Source organism: Ochotona curzoniae, unplaced genomic scaffold (genome assembly GCF_017591425.1).
Source record: "Ochotona curzoniae isolate NIBS_2020 unplaced genomic scaffold, NIBS_Ocur_1.0 contig_3255, whole genome shotgun sequence".
NCBI classification, from domain to species: Eukaryota; Metazoa; Chordata; class Mammalia; order Lagomorpha; family Ochotonidae; genus Ochotona; species Ochotona curzoniae.
The window spans coordinates 897,237-917,142 of NW_024465777.1; the positions used below are offsets into that span (position 1 = coordinate 897,237).

The window sequence follows — 19,906 nt, forward strand, 5'->3', positions numbered from 1 at the left end:
TCCTGTGGTCCATTCCCTAGATGGCTGCAGTGGCCGAAGCTGAGCCGCTTCTGGGTTTTGCATGCGGGGTGCAGGATCTCAAGGACTTGAAGCATCTTTCACTGCTGTCTGAGGCACATCAACAGGGAGCTGGGTTGGAAGTGGTGCCACCTTGGACCAGCGCCCACGTGGGATGTCAGCACCATGGCGGGGGGGGATGCCCAATTCGCTATATCACAGCTCAGACCCCATGATTCTTTAGTACTATGTTTTGCCAACCTTTTGTTACTGCACATGTAGACAATTTCCTGTCATTATGCTTCTTCAAGAAAAGCTGCAGTGAATATTCTTGTTTTTCCCTCTTTTCATAATTGGAGAAAGATTGGGATATGAAATTGCCAGATCAAAGAATGTATATATTGAGTTGGTATATATAGGTAAAAATGGAAGACTTGTTTCCTATCAATCCTAATTTTTGAAAGCAGTAATTTAGCTTGTGTGTCAGGTGCTAAATTGTCTTGTGTGTGAGGTCCTAATAATATTTTGAGGAAAAATGGAAAAATCTAATTAATTTTCTTTCTCATCTAGGAAGTAACTTTGTTAGCACTTTCTTTGGTTTTCAGGAGATTCACAGTTTTTTTTTTAAAGATTTCTCTTTGTTGTTGTTGGAAAGTCAGATTTATAGAGAGAAGGAGAAACAGTGAGAAAGCTCTTCTGTCCACTAATTCACTCCCCAAGTGGCTACAGTGTCCGGAGCTGAGTCAGTCCAAAGCCAGGAGCTTCTTCTGGGTCTCCCGCATGGGTACAGGGCTCCAAGGCTTTGGGCCTTCCTCGACTGCTTTCCCAGGCCACAAGCAGGGAGCTGGGTGGGAAGTGGGGCAGCTGGGATACGAACCAGCACCCATATGGGATCCTGGCCAGGGAAGGTGAGGACTTTAGTTGCTAGGTCACCACACTGGGCCCCACAGATGGTTTTTATTCTGTTGGTGTTGAAACAGCCTGTTGTAGATGATTGCCCAGATTGTAAATTGGCTGCTTCTTTGATCATGGTGACACTAAGCTCATATTTGAGTGTTAAGTGCTGTACACCAGTAACTCAGTTCTCATGGAACACCTGTGCTATGATATGAATTCTCTTATCTTTGTTATGGATGGAGAGAGGAAGGCTTAAAGGGGTTAAGTAGCTAGGCTAAAGTCACATAGGAATGAAAATAACACACTTAACGACTGCTTGGTTTGAAATCCTGTGCTGTTTACTACTACTCTGTGTTGTCTTGTTAGATAGACTTGATATATATTTGGCATATGATTATGTAATATTTTGTGTCTACAAGAAAGATTACACCCTTTCTGTAGCATTCTAAGTTTCCTGACTACAAATGTGACATGTGATTTAAATTGATTTTTGGGGTTCCAGTGAGGGGGTTTCTGAAAGGATTGAACATATTGGTAAATAACCCTGTCATGTAGAATCCAATATTTTCCTAAGACCATCTTATTTATAAGTTATTGAAAAGTTACTGGCAGTGGCTCAGGTCTTCACCAGAGGGTTACTTTGATTTCTGTGAGTGTTAATGGAGCACTTTTTCCCTGTGTCCACTGAAATGTGTCAGGCGGTATGTACATGACCTCATGTCAGCAGTTGTGAGTTCCTGTTACTTGTAGGCGAACACTGGGAGGTGTGGAAGTGGAGCAGCTTGCTGGGTCACACGCTTAATTTGAGCTGAAGTGGAATCTGCATGTGCCTGTTTTTAAAAATCTCATGCCTTTCTTCCTGCTATTGAGTAGTAAGCAAGGTTTTACAGACGTTTCAGAATTTTATTCTGTTTTGTCCTTGGTCCATGTTCATTACTGTATTAGAGTAGGACACTAGGAAAGGAGATGAAATACAGGAAGCCTGCTTCCACAGAGAGCTTGAAACACAAGCACCTGTAAATGCAAATGGCGTCTAGGTGTGTGTAGTCCATTTACCAGTGGCTGTGTACCTGGTGTGTGGCTGCGAACACAGCAGAATCTGTACCTTTAGGAGAGTTCCCTGTTTTTTCAGTCTGTCTCCTTTGCCTCAGTGACAGACAAGTAAGATAATAATAGGTTATGACTGTTCTGTGAAGGAAATCCACAGGGTAATATGATAGGCTGCAAGGAGGGAGAGGGCCGATATTCTGGGTCACGTTATGAGGAGAACACTGAGGAGGTGATTGAACTGAGCTCTGAAGGATGCGCAGTAGCTTCAACAGGAAGGGAATTGGATACGAGGGTAATTCAGAAAGTTTGTGGAAAATGACATTAAAGTTTATTTTGATGCAAAAATTTTTGAAATTTGTGTTTTTTCACAACATTCATTTTCTGTGAACTTAAAAAAAATTTGTTTATTTTTTAATCCCAGGACGGTAGCTTAGTGGCTAAAGTTCTTACCTTGATCGCGCCGGGATCCCATATGGGCGCTGGTTCTAATCCCGGCAGCTGCACTTCCCATCCAGCTCCCTGCTTGTGGCCTGGGAAAGCAGTCGGGCACAGCCCAAAGCCTTGCGACCCTGTACTCTTGTGGGAGACCCAGAATAGGCTGCTGGTTCTGGGTCAGCTCAGCTCCAGCCATTGTGGCCACTTATGGAGTGAACCAGCAATTAGAAGATCTGTCTCTTCTCTCTGTACATCTGACTTTGCAATAAAAGTAAATAAATTTAAAAAAAATGGTTGCGCAGGTGTCTCAAGGGAAGATTCTTGAGGAATTAGAATAGAAGTAACATCAGGGCCTGGCACGGGGGCCTCATGGATAAAGTCCTCACCTTGCAAGTGCTGGGATCCCTTATGGGCACCAGTTCTAATCCCACTTCCCATCCAGTTCCCTGCTTGTGGCCTGGAAAAATAGTGGAGGATGGCCTAAAGCCTTGGGACTCTGTACCTGCGTGGGCGATTTGGAAGAAGCTCCTGGCTTTGGATTGAATCAGCTCTTGCTGTTGTGGGGTGAATCAGTGGATGGAAGATCTTCCTCTCTGTATATCTGATTTTCCAATAAAAATAAATAAAAATTTAAAAAAAAGTAACATTAATGGGGAGACTGGGTACCCACAGTTTTAAAGAGGAGGTATGTGAATCAAGGCATAGATTTTGAATAGGTACCAAAGCATTTTCGATAATTTGGATAGTATTAATGATTACAGGTAACTAGATGGGTCAAATAAAATGCATGGAAACTGGTTGAAGAATTTCAGTCTTGTTCTCCCCAGGTTGTCTAGGACTTAGGATTTTGGAAAACTCAGATTTGGGATTTGGAATAAACCAAGTGTTCTAGTTACCTATGTTTTCCATGAAATATTAGGGAGTTTTGTGCATTAGGTAAAAGTAAAATTATGTTGTGCTTCATTAAGAGATCAAGATGAGAGAATTACTCCTGGGGGGTGGCTGTTGTTATTAAGATTATGAAGCTAGAATATATGGGGGATGATACTTGTTTATTGTTAAAGTAGCCTACCAATATTGTTGCCCCAAGAGGATGTGAACTTTGTTGTAATAGGACAGTTCTTGATACATAGTAAGTGCTTTAAAAAGTGGAAAAAAATTAGTAAATCCATATCTTTTTTTTTTTAAAGATTTTTATTGTAAAGTTAGATATATAGAGAGGAGAGGAGACAGAGGAAGATCTTCCATCTGTTGATTCACTCCCCAAGTGGCTGCAATCTGAAGCCAGGAGCCCAGAGCCTCTTCCCGGTCTCCTATGCAGGTGCTGGGTCCCAAGGCTTTGAGCCATCCTTGACTGCTTTCCCAGGCTACAAGTAGGGAGCTGGATGGGAAATGGGGCCTTTGGGATTAGAACTGGCGCCCATATGGGATTCCAGCGCGTGCGAGGTGAGGACCCAGCACCCCGTGTGGGATACCTGGAAGAAGTTCCTGGATCCTGGCTTCGGATCGGCATAGCATCGGTCGTTGCGCTCACTTGGAGATTGAATTATCGCATGAAATATTTTCCTCTCTGTCTCTCCTCCTCTCTGTATATCTGACTTTCCAATAAATAAATCTTTAAAAAAGAATTTAGATGATTAACCTTTCTCATTTAGAGCAGAGCAAGTTAAAAAGCTGATTTGTTTTTTTATTCTTTGTTGTTAGCAGTTGCTTCAGTCAGTCTTCAAGTGCTTGCTCTGAAGAAGCACTTTATACTGTGTTTCTTGATGGTGGCTTTCCAGCCTTTGCTAATTTCTTTGGAAGAATAAGCGCCTAGGAAATGCAACACAAGCAAATTGAAACAATAGTTAGTTTGTAGACATGCTGATAGGCTTAGGAGTGAGAGAATATAGAAAAGCACTTATTTTAGGAACGTCTTTTATAATGAAAATAATTGACATGATGACTAAAATAGTTGGTTTTATTGGATTATTTGAAAGTATTTGATTATTGCCTAGTATCCTAAATAAATTAAACTGAGAATTTTTTTTTTTTCCTAAAAAATTCTTTATTTTTAATTGGGAAGGCGTAATTCCAGAGAGGAGAGACGAAATCTTCCAACCACTGGTTCACTTCCCAGATGGCCACAGTGACTGGAGCTGAGCTGAACAGAACTGAACCAAAGCCAGGAGCCCCCCTGGGTCTCCCACGTGGTTTCATGGTTTCAAGGGATTGGATCATCCTCAGCTTTCGCAGGCCACAGGCAGGGAGCTGGATGGGAAGTGGAGCTACTGGGATGTGAACTGGTATTCAAATAAGATGCCAGCACTTGGCAGGTGGAGGATTAACCTGTTGGGCAATTGCACCGGCCCCTAAGAAAGTACTTAATTATTATATTTATATATAAAACACATTTTGTAAAGTTATTTCTCAGAAGGCTTGGTCAGTTGGCCTGGGATTTTATTTTACTCTGTTAAGAAGCTAAATGCAGTAGCCTAATATGGATGCTGGCAGGAAACACAAGTCTCTTGAGTCAAAGACAGAAATTGCTTTAAGACCTAGTAAGCAACTTGAGTGTGTGTGTTGATTCCTCTAAAGAATGAAGAGGAATGCAGAGTTGCCCAGGTGGATCCTGTCCCTGCGGATGGCAGAGCTCAGGAACACAGCCTTGGGGAACAAGTGTTCAGAGGCAGGCAGTAAGTGAGCTTGCCCTTTGTTGCAGAGGGAGATGTTGCAGCATCCTTCAGCGTTTGCCTTGTGGAATGGATGCCCTGGGTCAAGAGATGGTCAGGATCTTGCTCCCTTGGCTTATTCAGGAGAATGTATCTAAGCATGGGAGACCAGCAGGAACATCTCCCACTAGAAGATTGTCTTCTTTTTTTGATTTAAAGCATTCTGCGGAGTGGTTACAGTTATTGAAACACTTCAGGGGTGGGTTCTGTCAGGATGCATACTTAGAGCAGTAGCTGTGTTACTTGATTTTGAAGGAGTGCCTGTGTTTTCTAAGAATTTTTTTATTTGTTTCTTCAGAACTTTGTAAAGTCCAAAAAGAGATGTTTTTACATGGCTTATTCTGTATTTGCTGAAAGTGTGAAGAATTTGGAAAGAATGTCTGGGTGTGTTAGCACTGATTGTTGGCTTTTGTTTTGGTCAGAATTTTTAAATTTATGAAATAATAGGGTTAAGTTATTACGAGAATTAAGTTTATTAAGAACAGAGCATTTCCATTCATTAAAAGAAGGAAAAGCAATTTTCATTTGTTTTAGTTCTGTTGAATAATGTTGTACAAACTTATCCAGTTAAATTCCTTTGGGTTTTTCTTGAGACTAAACATTTAGGGTGTCATATACCTCTTTAAGATATTTGGGGGAGACATAGTTGCCTGTAGTGGAGCAGCAGTAGGATTTTTGGATAGAGCCTTCTAAGTAATAGACTATAAAAGGTCAGCTGGATGCCTTTTACATTCCTGTTCTGACAAAGACACTGTTATGGTGTCTGCACAAATGTATAATGTGGAAACACCTTTGTGGTGTAAGTACTTTTGGTTCCTCAGTCCCAGGGGCACATGTCTGTCTTTCCCCTCTTATTTTACACTACTATAACTTCATGGCAGAAGGCTAAATAACTGTGTTCTCTGGAGCAGCACGCAGGCTGGAGAAGGCCTGAGGTGTCACTTGGTCTGTCTCTGCGAGGACAGGTGCGGGCAGGACTTAAAATGGCCCTTGGCAGATGAAAGGTTCCTCATCCCTGCTGAAGTGAGGACATTTGTAGGGAAAGAACAATTGTTCTGATTGTAGACAAGCTGCCTAATCTCTCTGTTGTGAAACTGGATCCTCTTATGGTTCTAAGGGCTCTTCTTTTTTAGCAGAAGCCTGGATTACCTGGGGGAGGGTATTTATTTCAGTTGAAAGTGGCTTTACTTTTATATATTATAGTTTGCATTGTGAATCTGGTATCTTTTTGACACCACTTTGGTCAGTTCAGTTCTTTTTTTTTTTTTTTTTTCCCAAAGAGCTACACAACACAGGCCTGCGGTGCTCCTTGCTCTCTCTGAGCTTCACTTCCTAGCACTGCAGTATGCTTACCAACTGGAAACTCCACATCGTCTTATTCATATAAAACTTTAGCCCGTTTTCCTTCCCTGAGTGCTGGGAGTCATGTAATCACTTGGCCTCTCCCAAAGTTGTTTTACTAGTATAAATCCAGTTGTGATTTTGTGAATAATAATAAAAAAAAAAACTTATCACTCACAAAATGTTGATGAATTCTGTGTTAGAACAGGGAATAGAGACCAAGTGGGTTACCAAGAACTGACTTGATTCACACTGTTTATTGCTAATGATTTAAAAAAAAAATTACAAGGCAGAACATTAAAGGGAGAGAAGGAGATAAGAGAGTTGGAGAGAGAAATCTTCCATTCACTGATTGACTTCCCTAATAGCTGCAAGAGAACAGTTGGGTCTGGGCCAGAAACTACCTGGGCCTTCCATGTGTTTGTGCCTAGGCCCAAGTACTTGAAGCATCTTCTACTACCTTCTCTGGTATGTTAGCTGGATTGAAAGTGGAGCAGTTTGATGCTTGGACCCTTTCTGTGATAATGAGGTGCAAACATTACAAATGGTAATTTTACCCACTGCACCTCAATTCCTGTGCTGCTTTTAATATTTAATGTAGTTTTATAAAGTGCACAATAATGTGATTGGAAAAGTAATGTATTTGACACAGCATACATATTAGCAAAGACTTCATTTCAAATTATTCCCTGTATTATAGGTCTCTTGCACCTAGAATGCAGTATGAGGTATGGGAACGTGGGGCATCTGTGGCTCTGCCTTGCCTTCCTCCATCCACATTTTTTTCCTAGAGATTGTAATGAGTTTGGGTGGCAGCCAGCCAGTAATAATGATAATAAAGGTTAGGCTTTTTATTAACAGGCTTTAGAGCTCATGAATTCTACAAAATCTCAGGAGCCCTAGCTTTAAGGTTATCTGAAGTACTTGAACCCCTGGAGTGTTAAGAATGTGGGAGATCCTCATTGATTTTGCTGTTGGTTAGAGGGACAGATACTGGAAAGGAAGGTGGAAGTAACCTGATCTTACTTCATAATTATGGTTTAGTAGAATTATTTTTCAGAACTCAACTTTATTTAGAAAAAACATTTGAAAGGCAGAGAGGCAAAGTGGGAGAGAGCCCACATTCGGTGGTTGACTGCTCATTTGCCTGAGGTTCCTGAGGCTGGGCCAAGATGGAAGGTGGGAGTCAGAAATTCAGCCGTTGTCTCCCATCTCAGTGGCAGGAGCCCAGTTACTTGAGCCATCTCTACTGCTTTCCAGACCTGCATCAGCAGGAAGCTGTAGTCAGGAATTAAAGGCAGGCACTAAACTCGGGGCTCAGAAAGGGCGCATAGGTGTCTTAATTGGCCAGTCAGCTTCTAGGCCAGGCAAGTGGCACTTAACTGCTAAGCCAGATGCTCACCTCTACTTTGAATTTTATTATTTTTAAAGATTTGCTTATTTATCTGAAAGAGTGACAGAAGGAGAGGAGAGGGAAGGAAGGGACTTGGGGCTGGAGGTTGAGAAACATCTTATATCTACTTTTTAGTTTACTTCCCACGTGGCCTTGATGATGACGGCTGAGACACATGGATGGTACTTGGCTCTCCCTTCTCTGTCTGCCAGAAACATTATTACAGGAAGCCGGATAGGAAGCAGAACAGCAGGTATTCAAAACCTGATTTCCCCCAATTTGGGATGCAGGTGGTGAGAGGGGAGTGAATAGCTGATGAAAGATCTTTGTCTATCCTTCTCTCTGTAAATCTGCCTTTACAGTAAAATTAAGTAAATCTTTTCAAAAAAAAAAAAAAAGAAGAAGAAGAAAAAAGAGGAAGACTGCAAAGTCTGTGTTGACTGAAGCTGTCTTGCCTAGCCTCCCTGTCTTGAACTTTAGTGGTAGTCTGCAGAATGAACAAATAGGAAGTGACTATGAACTTTCTTTCTTCCTCTTTATTTTTGCCTTCCTCATTGCATACATATATGCTGTCCTACTCCTTTTACACTGTTTGTATTTATTAATGTCATGGCTCAAGAGAAGATGTATAATGTAATATTTAAGAATAGAGACTTGAGGGTCGAGTACAGTGGCCTCGTGGCTAAAATCCTCACCTTGAACGAGCTGGGATCCTATATAGGTGCTGGTTCTAATCCCAACAGTCATGCTTTGCATCCAGCTCCCTGCTTGTGGCCTGGGAAATCATTTGAGGATGGCCCAAAGCTTTGGGACGCTGCACCCGCATGGGAGACCTGGAGGAAGAGACTCCTGGCTCCTGGCTTCGGATCGGCACAGCACTGGCTTTGGGATCACTTGGGGAGTGAATCATCAGATGAAAGATCTTTCTGTATAGCTGACTTTGTAATAAAAATAAATAAATCTTTTAAAAAAGAATAGAAATTTAAGACCAATGACAGTCCAAGCAAGTGGGAAGGCCTCTTAAAAAAAAAAACAATAGAAACTTGAGCATCAGATTACTTAAATTTAAATTCCACTTTGATCATTTACTGGCTGGGTAACCTTGACCTAGTTACTTGACATCAGTGAGGCTCACTTTGTTACTCAAAAAAAAAAAAAACCAGGCATAATCAGTACATATCTCCTTCAGTAGTTGTAAGGATGAAATGTTTCAGTACGTGTAATGTATTTGCATCATTTATTCCAGAATATTTGAGAAAGGTGAGTGAGCCAGTAGTTCAGTTTAGGGATCAGGATCTTTAGCCTCTAATATTGTATTAGTAAAGTAATTCTCTAGTGCATAATAAGGAAAAGAGAAGGAGAATGAAACAAAATTGAATAAAGATAATACAGTTTTGATAAGAAATGGGAGAATATATTTTGTATAGATTACTCATGTCTGTTGTAGTTTCATGTTTCGATGTGTAAATTTTTTTCATTCATTCAATAGCTCAGTCTCTGAGCTGAGTGCTAAGAAGTATTGAAACAATGATGTGTGAAATGGTGGAGGCTTATATACAGAGATATTAGCGGGTATTTATAGCTCATGTTGTAAGAGGTGCTGTAGGAATTCACAGGCATGGCATCCAGCTCAGTCAGGTGTCCCGTATGTATTACATATACGCTTATAAAGATTTTGTTTGTGTTTTTAGTTGTAAAGTCAGATTTACAGAGAGAGGGAGAGACAGAGATCAGGGTTTTCCATCTGTTGGTTCACTCCCCAAGTGGCTGCAGTGGCCAGAGCTGAGCTGATCAGGAGCCAGGAGCTTCTTTCAGGTCTCCCACGCAGGTGCAGGGTCCCAAGGCTTTGGGCCTTCCTTGACTGCTTTTCCTGGCCACAGATAGGGAGCTGTAAGGAAAATGGAGTAGCTGCTGGGATTTGAATCAGTGCTTATATGGGATCCTGGCCAGGGCATGCAAGGCGGGGATTTTAGCCACTAGACTACTGTACTGGGCCCAGGTGGTCCCGTGTTTTTACCAGGTGGCTGCTTAGCTGAAAAGAAATTATAGCCTGTTCAAGTTGATAATTAAAATAGGGCTTTTCCTTAAAACCTAGGTATACATGGGCTGTGGGGAAAAGTAAATCTGATAGTAATTATAAATCAAGCTTGATAAGCATCCCATTCCAAAATAATTTTGAAGTATTTGAATGAAGAAAGTATTTTATATGAGTTTGTAAGTGCTAGCTTCTCAGAAGGGAGGAACACAGTAAGAGAAGCCAGGGTAATGAAGTCTGTGAATGAGCTAAGGGCGGGTGTGTAGCAGGTTAAGCTGCTTGTGTTTGCAGTGTGCATTTCCAGGCTGGCTGCTCTGATTCCAGTCCATCTTCTAATGCTGATGTACCTGGGTAGTTAGCAGAAGATGACCCAAGTGCCTGTACCCCTGCCACCCATATAGAGACTGGGGATGGAATTTGGTTCCTGACTTCATCAGGTGACCTTTGTATAGTAGTTTAGTTCACATCCCAGACCAGTAGGTGGAAGTCTGTCTCTCCCACTGTCATTCTGCCTTTCACAAAAGAGAAGGAAAAGGGGGTGGGGTGAGGAGGAATAACCCTTAAGAAAACTAAGCCAACATGATTTAGAGCAATTTGATTTCATCATTAAACAGATGTAGGCTTTGAGATGCATGTCAAAAGAATGGATAAAGAAACTGGTGCATCTGCTCTGTGGAATACTAGTTTGCCGTTAAAAAATTCTACCATTTGCAACAAAAGAGTTCACGCTGGAGACCACTAAGTTCAGTGAAATAAGCCAATTGCAAAAGGACAAATACAGGTTCTCTCTGATATAATCTCCATGTAAAATGTAAGATCAATAGCTACAAAGGTAAACATGTGTAGAGACAGGCATGCTGAGAAGTAAAGATAGGCTGCAGTTTGCGTCTATACTCCTGAATAAAGGGATGACTCCCAATGAAACTTAAACATACCTCCACAGTAGTACGTACACTAAACTTTGTACCATTATCTATACCTACAATGCCATGATGCACTAGACCACACAATGTTGGACTTGTAACTGTTGTGAAGAACTATTCAATTGTAATAATATGGGGGGAACTGGGGATGGAGGAAAATCCTGTGCTTAAGGAACTGTACCATGAAAAATAAAAATAAAACAAACGTAGGCTTTGCACTCTACCTGATATTGAAATAGTAATGAAACCCCCTGGGCCAGCATTGCTGTGGTGGAGTGCCTGCTTTGAGCCCTGGCTCTGATCCTTGTTTGAGCTTCCGGCTGGTGTGCATATTGGGAGGGGGCAGGTGGTGGCTCATGTGCTTGGGTTCCTGGCTCACAACTTTCGACTGGCCCGGCTGCAGCCCTGGATGTTGCATACATCCAGGGAGTTGGTGATTGATAGAAACTGTCTTCTGCCTCTTGGAAAAAAAGAATGAACAACCCAAGATCAGAAAATTAGGAAGTAGACTCTTGTTACCGTGACTTTGAATAAGTCACGGTTTCTCTTTTTAGAGTCATGCAGTCATAAGTAGTTCGGATGCTTTTGTCCTTGTGTAAATGAACTTTTGCCATTTGAGGGAAAAATATATGAGTGTAAATAAATGAAATATTTTAAATCTTTTTCTAGGTCAACATCAAATTTGAGATACTTAAAGTGGATACAAAACTATTTCAGCAATGCAGACAATTAAGTGTGTTGTTGTGGGCGATGGTGCTGTTGGTAAAACATGTCTCCTGATTTCCTACACAACAAATAAATTTCCATCAGAATATGTACCGACTGTAAGTATAAAGGCTTCCATCTTTTAATGAAATGTATTCTGATGTGTTAACTTTTTGATAATATTTTCTTTTTGTACTGAAATTTTTCTGTTTTCTACCTGTTTTTTCTGTTGTCCTGTCTTTAGAGAATTTCTCATGAGTAAATTACATATACTGTAAAATCAGCTCAAAGAAATCAGTGAAAGTCCAGAAGGAGTAATAGCAGGATGTGCTGGAGGCACATTCCATAAACAAGATTGTAAAGATTCAGTTTAGAGACCTGTGTTGTAGTTGTATATCTTGGAATAAGGTGACTTTTTTTTTTTTTAATGTCTTGGCCAAATCAGCACTTGAAGGTTTCCTGGGTTGCTATTTGGGGTCTTACAATCTCAAACACAATAGACTCTTTTTTTGTAGAGCTGTTCTTTTAGTAGTAGTGGAGCACTCAGCTGGTTTCTAGGGACAGTTTTGCTTTGTTGTGAGAACTCCAACAGAAAACTTAGGATCTTCTCCAACAAATGCTTTGTTATCAACTCCTTAAAAGCATAGAGGAAAGGTGGAAATAGTGGAAAAAAAATGAAGTGATAAGGAGTTATTTAGAGTTAATACCCATTTGTGAATGAGCATCTTTGAGAATCCAATGTTTGTCCCTAGTTGCTTTGCCAACTCAGTGGTGTAATTATGTTAAACATACTTGACAATTGAGTGAGGGGGGGCAGGTGGGGTTGACCTGTCAAAGCAACCACATCTGCTAGGTTGAGGTTTTTATTTATTTATTTTTATGACAAAGTCAGATATACAGAGAGGAGGAGAGACAGAGTGGAATATCTTCCATCCGATGCTTCACCAAGTGAGCGCAACGGCCGGTGCTGCGCCGATCCGAAGCTGGGAACCAGGAACCTCTTCTGGGTTTCCCACATGGGTGCAGGGTCCCAAGGTTTTGGGCCGTCCTTGACTGCTTTTCCAGGCCAGAAGCAAGGAGCTGGATGGGAAGTGGAGCTGCTGGGATTAGAAGTGGCGCCCATATGGGTGCAGGCATGCTCAAGGTGAGGACTTTAGCCGCTAGGCCACGCCGCCAGGCCCAGGTTGAGGTATTTTAAATGTCTTGAAATTAATGTTGTTTGAGAGTGAAAACAAAACAAATGGATACTTGGGGTTAGGATGCTTGTTAGGAAGGGGGCTACAGGCTTAAACCTTTACATTGTGTTTTATTGGCATTGAAAGGCTCTATGATGTCCCAGAATAGGCAATAATTGAGTTAGGCCAAGGAAATAGGGACAAAGGAAACAACGTTTCTTTGTGGAAGAGAATTTTAAAGTATATTTAGACTCAAAGGTCATATGTTGAGATTGAAAGGGACTTCCAGAAATGTATGGATCTCATTCAAATAAGGACAACTGTCTGGATTTTGCATTTCTGTTAAAAGTTATTTACTTGTAAATATTTTTCAGTCTGTTTTATAATTTAGATTATTTGGTGCTATATTTAAGATGGATTTGTGGGTGCTGTTTCATATTTGTGTTTATATGTGGATTTCCATAAGAGGGTATGGTTGGAGGAAGAGTACAAGAGGAATGAAATTTAAACTGGGCTTGTTTAGGTAAGTCAGTGACCATGAGGCATAAAGAATATCCTCATTATTAGTTTAAATTGTTAGGAAAATGTGGTATAAAATGTTTGTAACCATCTTTGAACTGAGATCTGCCACTTTTAGACAAATTAAGAGTTGGAAGGGATTCTACGTACATTCCATCTTACCCATCTCTTCTTGGTGAGGAAGCTGAGCCCAGTTTAGGGAGGAGAGCGAGTCTTTAGCATTTCTGATTCGTAGTCCAGCCCATTAAAGAAGGGCTATTAGTGTATCTTAAGTGTGACTTAATGAGATAACCTCTCTAGCTTCTGTTTCTTTTTTCCTGCTCTCGAGCTGGCTGCTTTACCGGCTCCTTCTTGTCCTTGTGTTCTCTTTCACCTTTAATCAGTCTACTGAACAACTAGCAAAAGATCCAGAAAAAGTACAGAGTTGAAAAGGTTAAGCAGGCTTGCTCAATATATGACATCCATTTAAAATTTTTTAATTAACTTAAATTTTCTTTTTAAGTTTTTTTATGATTTATTTATTTGAAAGCCTGAGTTTGCAGAGGGTTGGGAGAGACAGATCTTTCATCTGCTTTACTTCGTAAACAGCTGGATTGAGCCTGGAAATTCATTCAGGTCTCTCAAGTGGGTGCAGGGATCCAAACACTCGGATCGTCTTGCGCTGCTTTCCCAGGCACCTGAGCATGGAGCTGGATCCCAAGTCAGGCAGCTGGGATTTAAACTGTTGCTCATTTGAGATATTAAGGTTGTAGGCAGTGGCTTAGCCCTCTGGGCAGGAATCTCGGTCTCTTAATTTGAAATTTAAAAATTTGGTTCTAAGTAGCTATATTTGTAAATGAAAATACAATTTAAGTTAAAATTTTTAAGGAGCCCATAAATTAGTGTTGGGTGTTTTCCCATTGGCACCATCAGCTCTCATTATCTTAAACTTAGTGCAGTATTAGTGTATTGCAGAGCTTTCTAAAGGACAAATGAAGCATGTAACCAGAAACGATAGCTTAGGTCATGTGATTTGTGTCCAATAGCATGCATTTTATTTGTGAAGCCCCCAGCAAACAATCTAGCAGCCTTCCCCTTGGACACTTCCTTGAGTATTTTGAGGGAACTTTGAGTTCTCCCACATGAGCTTGTTTGCAGCAAGATTGTTATCTGGAGAGGAGGTGGTCACATGTCTAGGGGATTTTAGTTGTAGACTAAAGCTAAATGGCCTAAGCAGAGATAGTTGCTGAAATCATCTTGAACTTTGAAGTAGACCTGCTATCCCCAAAGTTTCAAACTGAGAAAGGATCATTTTATGTAGTTGCTGTGGCACCTTTCAGTCTTTGTGTCCTTCCTGCTGGAAGAATGCAGGAGTCCCAGGACACATCCTCTGTCACTGTTCTAGAAACTGTTTAGCTCTTGCAAGAGCTTATTTGGCAAGGTTAGTTACACAAGGAACATGGACTAAGGGAAGACTCAATCTCAGAAATGAAGCTAAGCTTTTCTTTTAGCTTAAAAGTTATCCTGTTCCATTTTGACCCTCCCCTTGTATGCTAACACTGTTGTATTTCTTTTTTGTTTTTAGGTTTTTGACAACTATGCAGTCACAGTTATGATTGGTGGAGAGCCATATACTCTTGGACTTTTTGATACTGCAGGTGCAAATTTAATAACTTTTATGATATTTTGATATAGAACTGTAACAGTCATTGGTTGTCTGTCCTTTTTGGACATTTTAGGAAATTAGCATATTGACTGGCCACTTTAAGCAGAGTTGCTCATGTCTGATGTTTGATCAGGGAGCAGTATCAGGATTGGGATGGCTGATAGGAGAAGTCTGGAGGATGATACAAGGTACAATGGTGTGAGTGATGTACATTAGAAAAGTTTGTCTTTGTACTGAAATCCTGATATGTACACCTTGCAGCGAGCTGGGAACTAGGTTAGCAGTTGAGGAAAGACTAATACGAACACTAAGAAATTAGGTAATTAAAGTAATTTTTTAAATGTTTATTAAAGTTTTTAAACAATTTTTAAAATGTTTATTTTTAAATTTTTTATATTCTTATTTGTTTGAAAGAGTTACAGATAGCAGGAGGAACACAGAGAGAGAATCTTCCGTTCACTGGTTCACTCCTCCAAATGACCGCAGTTGTCAAAGATGAGCCAGTCTGGAGCCAGCAGCCAGGAGTTTCGTCTGGGTCTTCCTTGTGGTTGCAGGAACCCAAGACTTGAGCCATTCTCTTATGCTTTTCCAGATCATTAGGAGGGAGCTGGATAGGAAGTGGAGCAGCCAGGACATGAACTGGCACCCATAGGGGATGCCAATGCCCTAGTTGGAGGCTTAGCTTGCTGTGCCACAGTTGTGGCCCCTAATTATTACATTTTAATGATTTGTTTGTTTATATATTTGTTAAGAGTTACAGAGAGAGAAGGAAAAACAGATCTCCATCTACTGGTTCACTCTGTAGCTGGCCAGCAGGGAGCCAGGAGCTTATTCCAAGTCCGAGTAATAGGGGCTGAAGCACTTGCACTGATCTTTCCAGGCCATTAGCAGGGTCCTGAATGGGAAGTGGAGTAGCTGGGATGATAATCAGCATCCATGTGGTATGCCAGCACTGTGGTGGTGGCTTTTCTTTCTGGGCTATAACACCAGCCCCAGGAATTTGTTCTTATAATATGGATAGTTGACAGCAAATTATGATCTAGAATCTGATTCACCCTTACAGTATTTTCAGATATATGTAAAATAACAAGGCACCTATCTATGATAATATGCCAACTAAAAGTGTATTATGCAAACACATACATTAAACTAAACCTTCAGATTGCAGAGTGATTTATGAGCTTGCAACCTTAGGCATGTTTAGGAAACTGGTCTTTTAAAAAAGGGGGATATTTAGGAGTGAATGGAGATATTGAAGACTCATGTTTCCTATACACTCATTTAAAAATGTTATATTAAAAGAAATAAAATTTTGAGTCATGTTCTTGTAAGAGAGGGATTTTTCCTTACTGAGTTTCTGGGTACCCTGCAAAATACTCTATGTGTAGAAAAAATGTCCTTTATCAACACAGGAAAGAAGTCAAAATATTGGTCATACCTACTTTCCTCCATATCTAACCCTCCCCACTCTCATCAGTGGCCTATATGGATATGCATCCCTCTCAATTATGTAAACAATATTAGAAAGAAAATAAAAGTTAAAAAGAAACTGACAATGTAAAAAAATAAAAATTTATGACTACTTATGGTTGAAAATCAATAAAGCAATTTATTAATCTTAACCTCAGGATTTTATTAATTTCATAATATGACAAAAGGTGAAGCTTAGAACTGGGGTTTTTGGCCATTTCTTCTCTCACTGCCTCCCAGTTCAAAATGTTTACATCTTTTAATAGCCAGTGTTCTCTCAGTTCTACAGTTGGGCTCCATGCTTTGAAGCCTCAGTACAATCTTTGTGGCCTGAACCATTTTCTGGAAAATTAGATTAGTTTGTCCTCTATTGCAGCTTACTTGTGATAACCCACTTTCCCTGAGTGTAGTGGATCCTTACCCTTCAAGTACTGTGGGATTTGAGCTTCCAGAAGGTCTGCTGAAGGAATTTTACCATACTACCAGGGCTGACATGGGAGGTTCAATTTAAAATTTTATTTTCAAATTGTAGAGTGTATTTTTGGGTAAACCTTTGTTTTTAATCAGTAACTAAAGATTTAGGATCTAAGTAATTAAGGATCTTGGCATTTGGAGGTGGAGGATTAGTCAGCTGAGCCATCACACTGGGTTAAAAAAGTACTCATTTTACGTATTCAGTTTCAATACAGTTTGCTTATTTCTGCCATAAATAGCCAGTGCTGCTTGTGTGGAACATTTGTGCCACTGTAAATTCCTTTGTCTACTTTCACCGTCAGTCCCCTCTTGCTCGGACTCCAGGAAACCAAAAATCTGATTTATAGATGTCTGCAATTTCACTTTCCTAAGATTTCATATAAATAGAATCATACAAAATGCAGGGTTTTGTGTTTGATTACTTTAGCATATTGCTGCCATCAGTCTTTTGATGATTTCATTTTATTGCTAAATATACTTTATTTGTCATTGTTTACTTACAGATTGGTAGATGACTGTTCCAGTTTTAAGCACCCATATTAGTGGAACTGCTAATCATGCGAAAGTTCTATTTATGTTTTTGAGGTCCTTTCACACTGCTTTCCAAAGTGGCTGTGCCATTTTACATTCCCATTAGCAATGTGCAAGAGCGTGATCTCTCCACATGCTTGCCAACCTCATTGTCTTCTGTCCTGTGAGTGTAGGCATTTGACAAGTGTAAGATGAGATCTCAGGGGAACTTTGACTTGTAGTTTGCTACTGATTAGTGATGGTGAATATTGTCACATTGTTTATATGTTAACTGAAACAAAAAAGAAAAACCTAAAAATGAAAATATGTATCAGCTTTGGAGAAACAATAGGTCCTTTACTCATTTTCAAATTGGATTTTGTTTTTGTTGTTCCTTTACAGTTCTTTTATTTAAAGACAACTTGCTGGGCTACATTGCTTACTGCTTGGTTAAGTTGTAAGAGTTCTCTGTAGATCAGATTGGATATTTGATAGGCAGATCACACTACCTTGTTAACTGTTGATCCACTTGATGCATGCACGTGCTAATTTTGTGATGTTCAAGCTGTTTGTTGTTTGCTTGGCTGCCTTTGCTTTGGTCTAGTGCCGAAAACAGATCACTGTTGAGTTCAGTGATGTGAAGTTTTGCCCTATATTTTCCCCTATATTTTTCGGAGAGCTTTTTATTAAGCATTATTGTAATGCAGATTTACACAGTGAAGGAGAGACAGAGAAAGATCTTCCATCTGCTGATTTACTCCCCAAGTGACTGTACTGGCCAGAGGTAAGCTGATATGAAGCCAGGAGCCAGGAGCTCCTTCCACGTCTCCCACGCAGGTGCAGGGTCCCAAGGCTTTGGGCCATCCTTGGTTGCTTTCCCAGGCCACAAGCAGGGAGCTGGATGGGAAGTGGAGCAGCCGGGACACTAACTGGTGTCCATATAGAATGCTGGTGCTTGCAGAGCGAGAACTCACGCATTAGGCTATCTTGCCAGGCCCAGTCTGGTGATATATTGAGGGTTTGTTTCTGAATTCTCTATTTCTGTGGTCTTTTGGACCATCCAGCCCAAGAAGTTTCATGAACTTCAAGCATCTTACAGAAAATATGTTATGAAGAAGTATGTAAATTTAATTTTTTTTTGTGTTAAAATAAACTTTTAATTCTGTTTTACTCACAGACTTTTGGAAGTTTATATGCTTGTATGTCTGCCTTGTGCCAGTACCACAGTTTTGACTGCTGTGGGTCAAATCGTGAAATCATTGAAATCATGAAGTAGGAGTCCTGGGTTTTTTTGTTTTGTTTTTCAAATTTGTTTTGACTGGGCAGGTGTTATGATGTCTGCATTCTGTCTAAATGCTGGCTTGAAGCTTGGCTGTTGCATTTGCAGTCCATCTCCCTGCTAATGCACCTGGAATGCAGCAGATGATGGCCCAGGTGCTTGAGTTCCTGTCAGCCACATAGGCGACCCTGGTGGAGTTGCTGAACTTAGCCTGGCCTAGGCCTACCTGCTGTGTGCATCTGTGGAATGAACCAGTGGATCAGAAGATCTCTCTGTCTACCACTCACTTTGTTTTTCAGATAAACTTTTTTTAAGATTTATTTTTTGGAAAGGCAGATTTACAGAGACAAGAAGAGAAAGGCCTTTAGTCTGTTGGTTCACTCCACAAGTGGGCACAGATGGCTAGAACTGAACCAGTGCAAAGTGAGGAGCTTCTTCCACATCTGCCATGCGGGTGCAGGATCCCATGGCTTTGTGCCATCCTCCACTGTTTTTTCCAGGCCACAAAGAAGGAGCTGGGTGGGGAGTGGAGCAGCCAGGGTGCAGATTGGTACCTATATGAGATCCTAGTCCATGCAAGGTGAGGATTTAATCACTGGTCACCGTGCAAGGTCCCATAAATCTTTTATGATTTATTTTATTTATTTGAAAGACAATGACAGGGGCCAGCATTTCAGGTTAATTCTCTAACTGCATAGTATTCCTCATGGGCACTGATTCATGTGCTGACCGCTCCATTTCCCATCCAACTGCCTGATTATCTCCTGGATGGGAAAGCAGAGGAGGATACCCAAATGGTTAGGCTCCTGAAGCCACGTGGAAGACTGAAGAGATGCTTCTAGCTTAGGATCAGCTCAGCTCTGGTCATTGTATCTGTTTGCAGAGAGAACCAATGGATGGAAGATCTCTGTCACTGTCTCTCCTTCTCTATGCAAATCTGACTTTCAAATAAAGATAAGTAAATCTTAAAAAAAAACTGCAATAAAAAAGCTAGATCTTCTCTCCACCCGTTCACTCCCCAAGTTGCCTCAATGGCCAGAGCTGGGCCAGACTGAAGGTAGTAGCTAGGAGTTTCATTTGGATTTCCCATGTGGGTGCAAGGATGCAAGGACTTGGGTCATTTTCTGTCACCTTCCCAGGTGTGTTAGTAGGGTGCTCCATCTGAGGTAGGGTGGCTTGGATGTGAACCAGCATCCATTCAGGGTTGCCGGCATTGGAGGTGGCAGCTTTATGAACTACACCACGAGACCTGCCCTGTGTAAACCTTTAAAAAAACGAACAAAACAAAAAAACAGATTGTTTTGACTGCTTGGGATCTCTAGAGATTCCATGTGAATTTTAAGATAA

General features: G+C 40.8%; 1 protein-coding gene across 2 annotated transcripts in view; it reads left to right on the plus strand.

The window, feature by feature from the left end:
• CDC42 (cell division cycle 42) overlaps positions 1–19,906 on the plus strand; it is a 38,875-nt gene that overhangs the window by 11,044 nt on the left and 7,925 nt on the right. For both annotated transcript variants that reach the window (XM_040979496.1, XM_040979495.1), the window contains exons 2-3: positions 11,452–11,606; positions 14,746–14,818. In XM_040979496.1, the coding sequence (XP_040835430.1) occupies positions 11,502–11,606; positions 14,746–14,818 (178 nt within the window). In that variant the 5' untranslated portion in view covers positions 11,452–11,501. The remainder of the gene's footprint in view (positions 1–11,451; positions 11,607–14,745; positions 14,819–19,906) is intronic.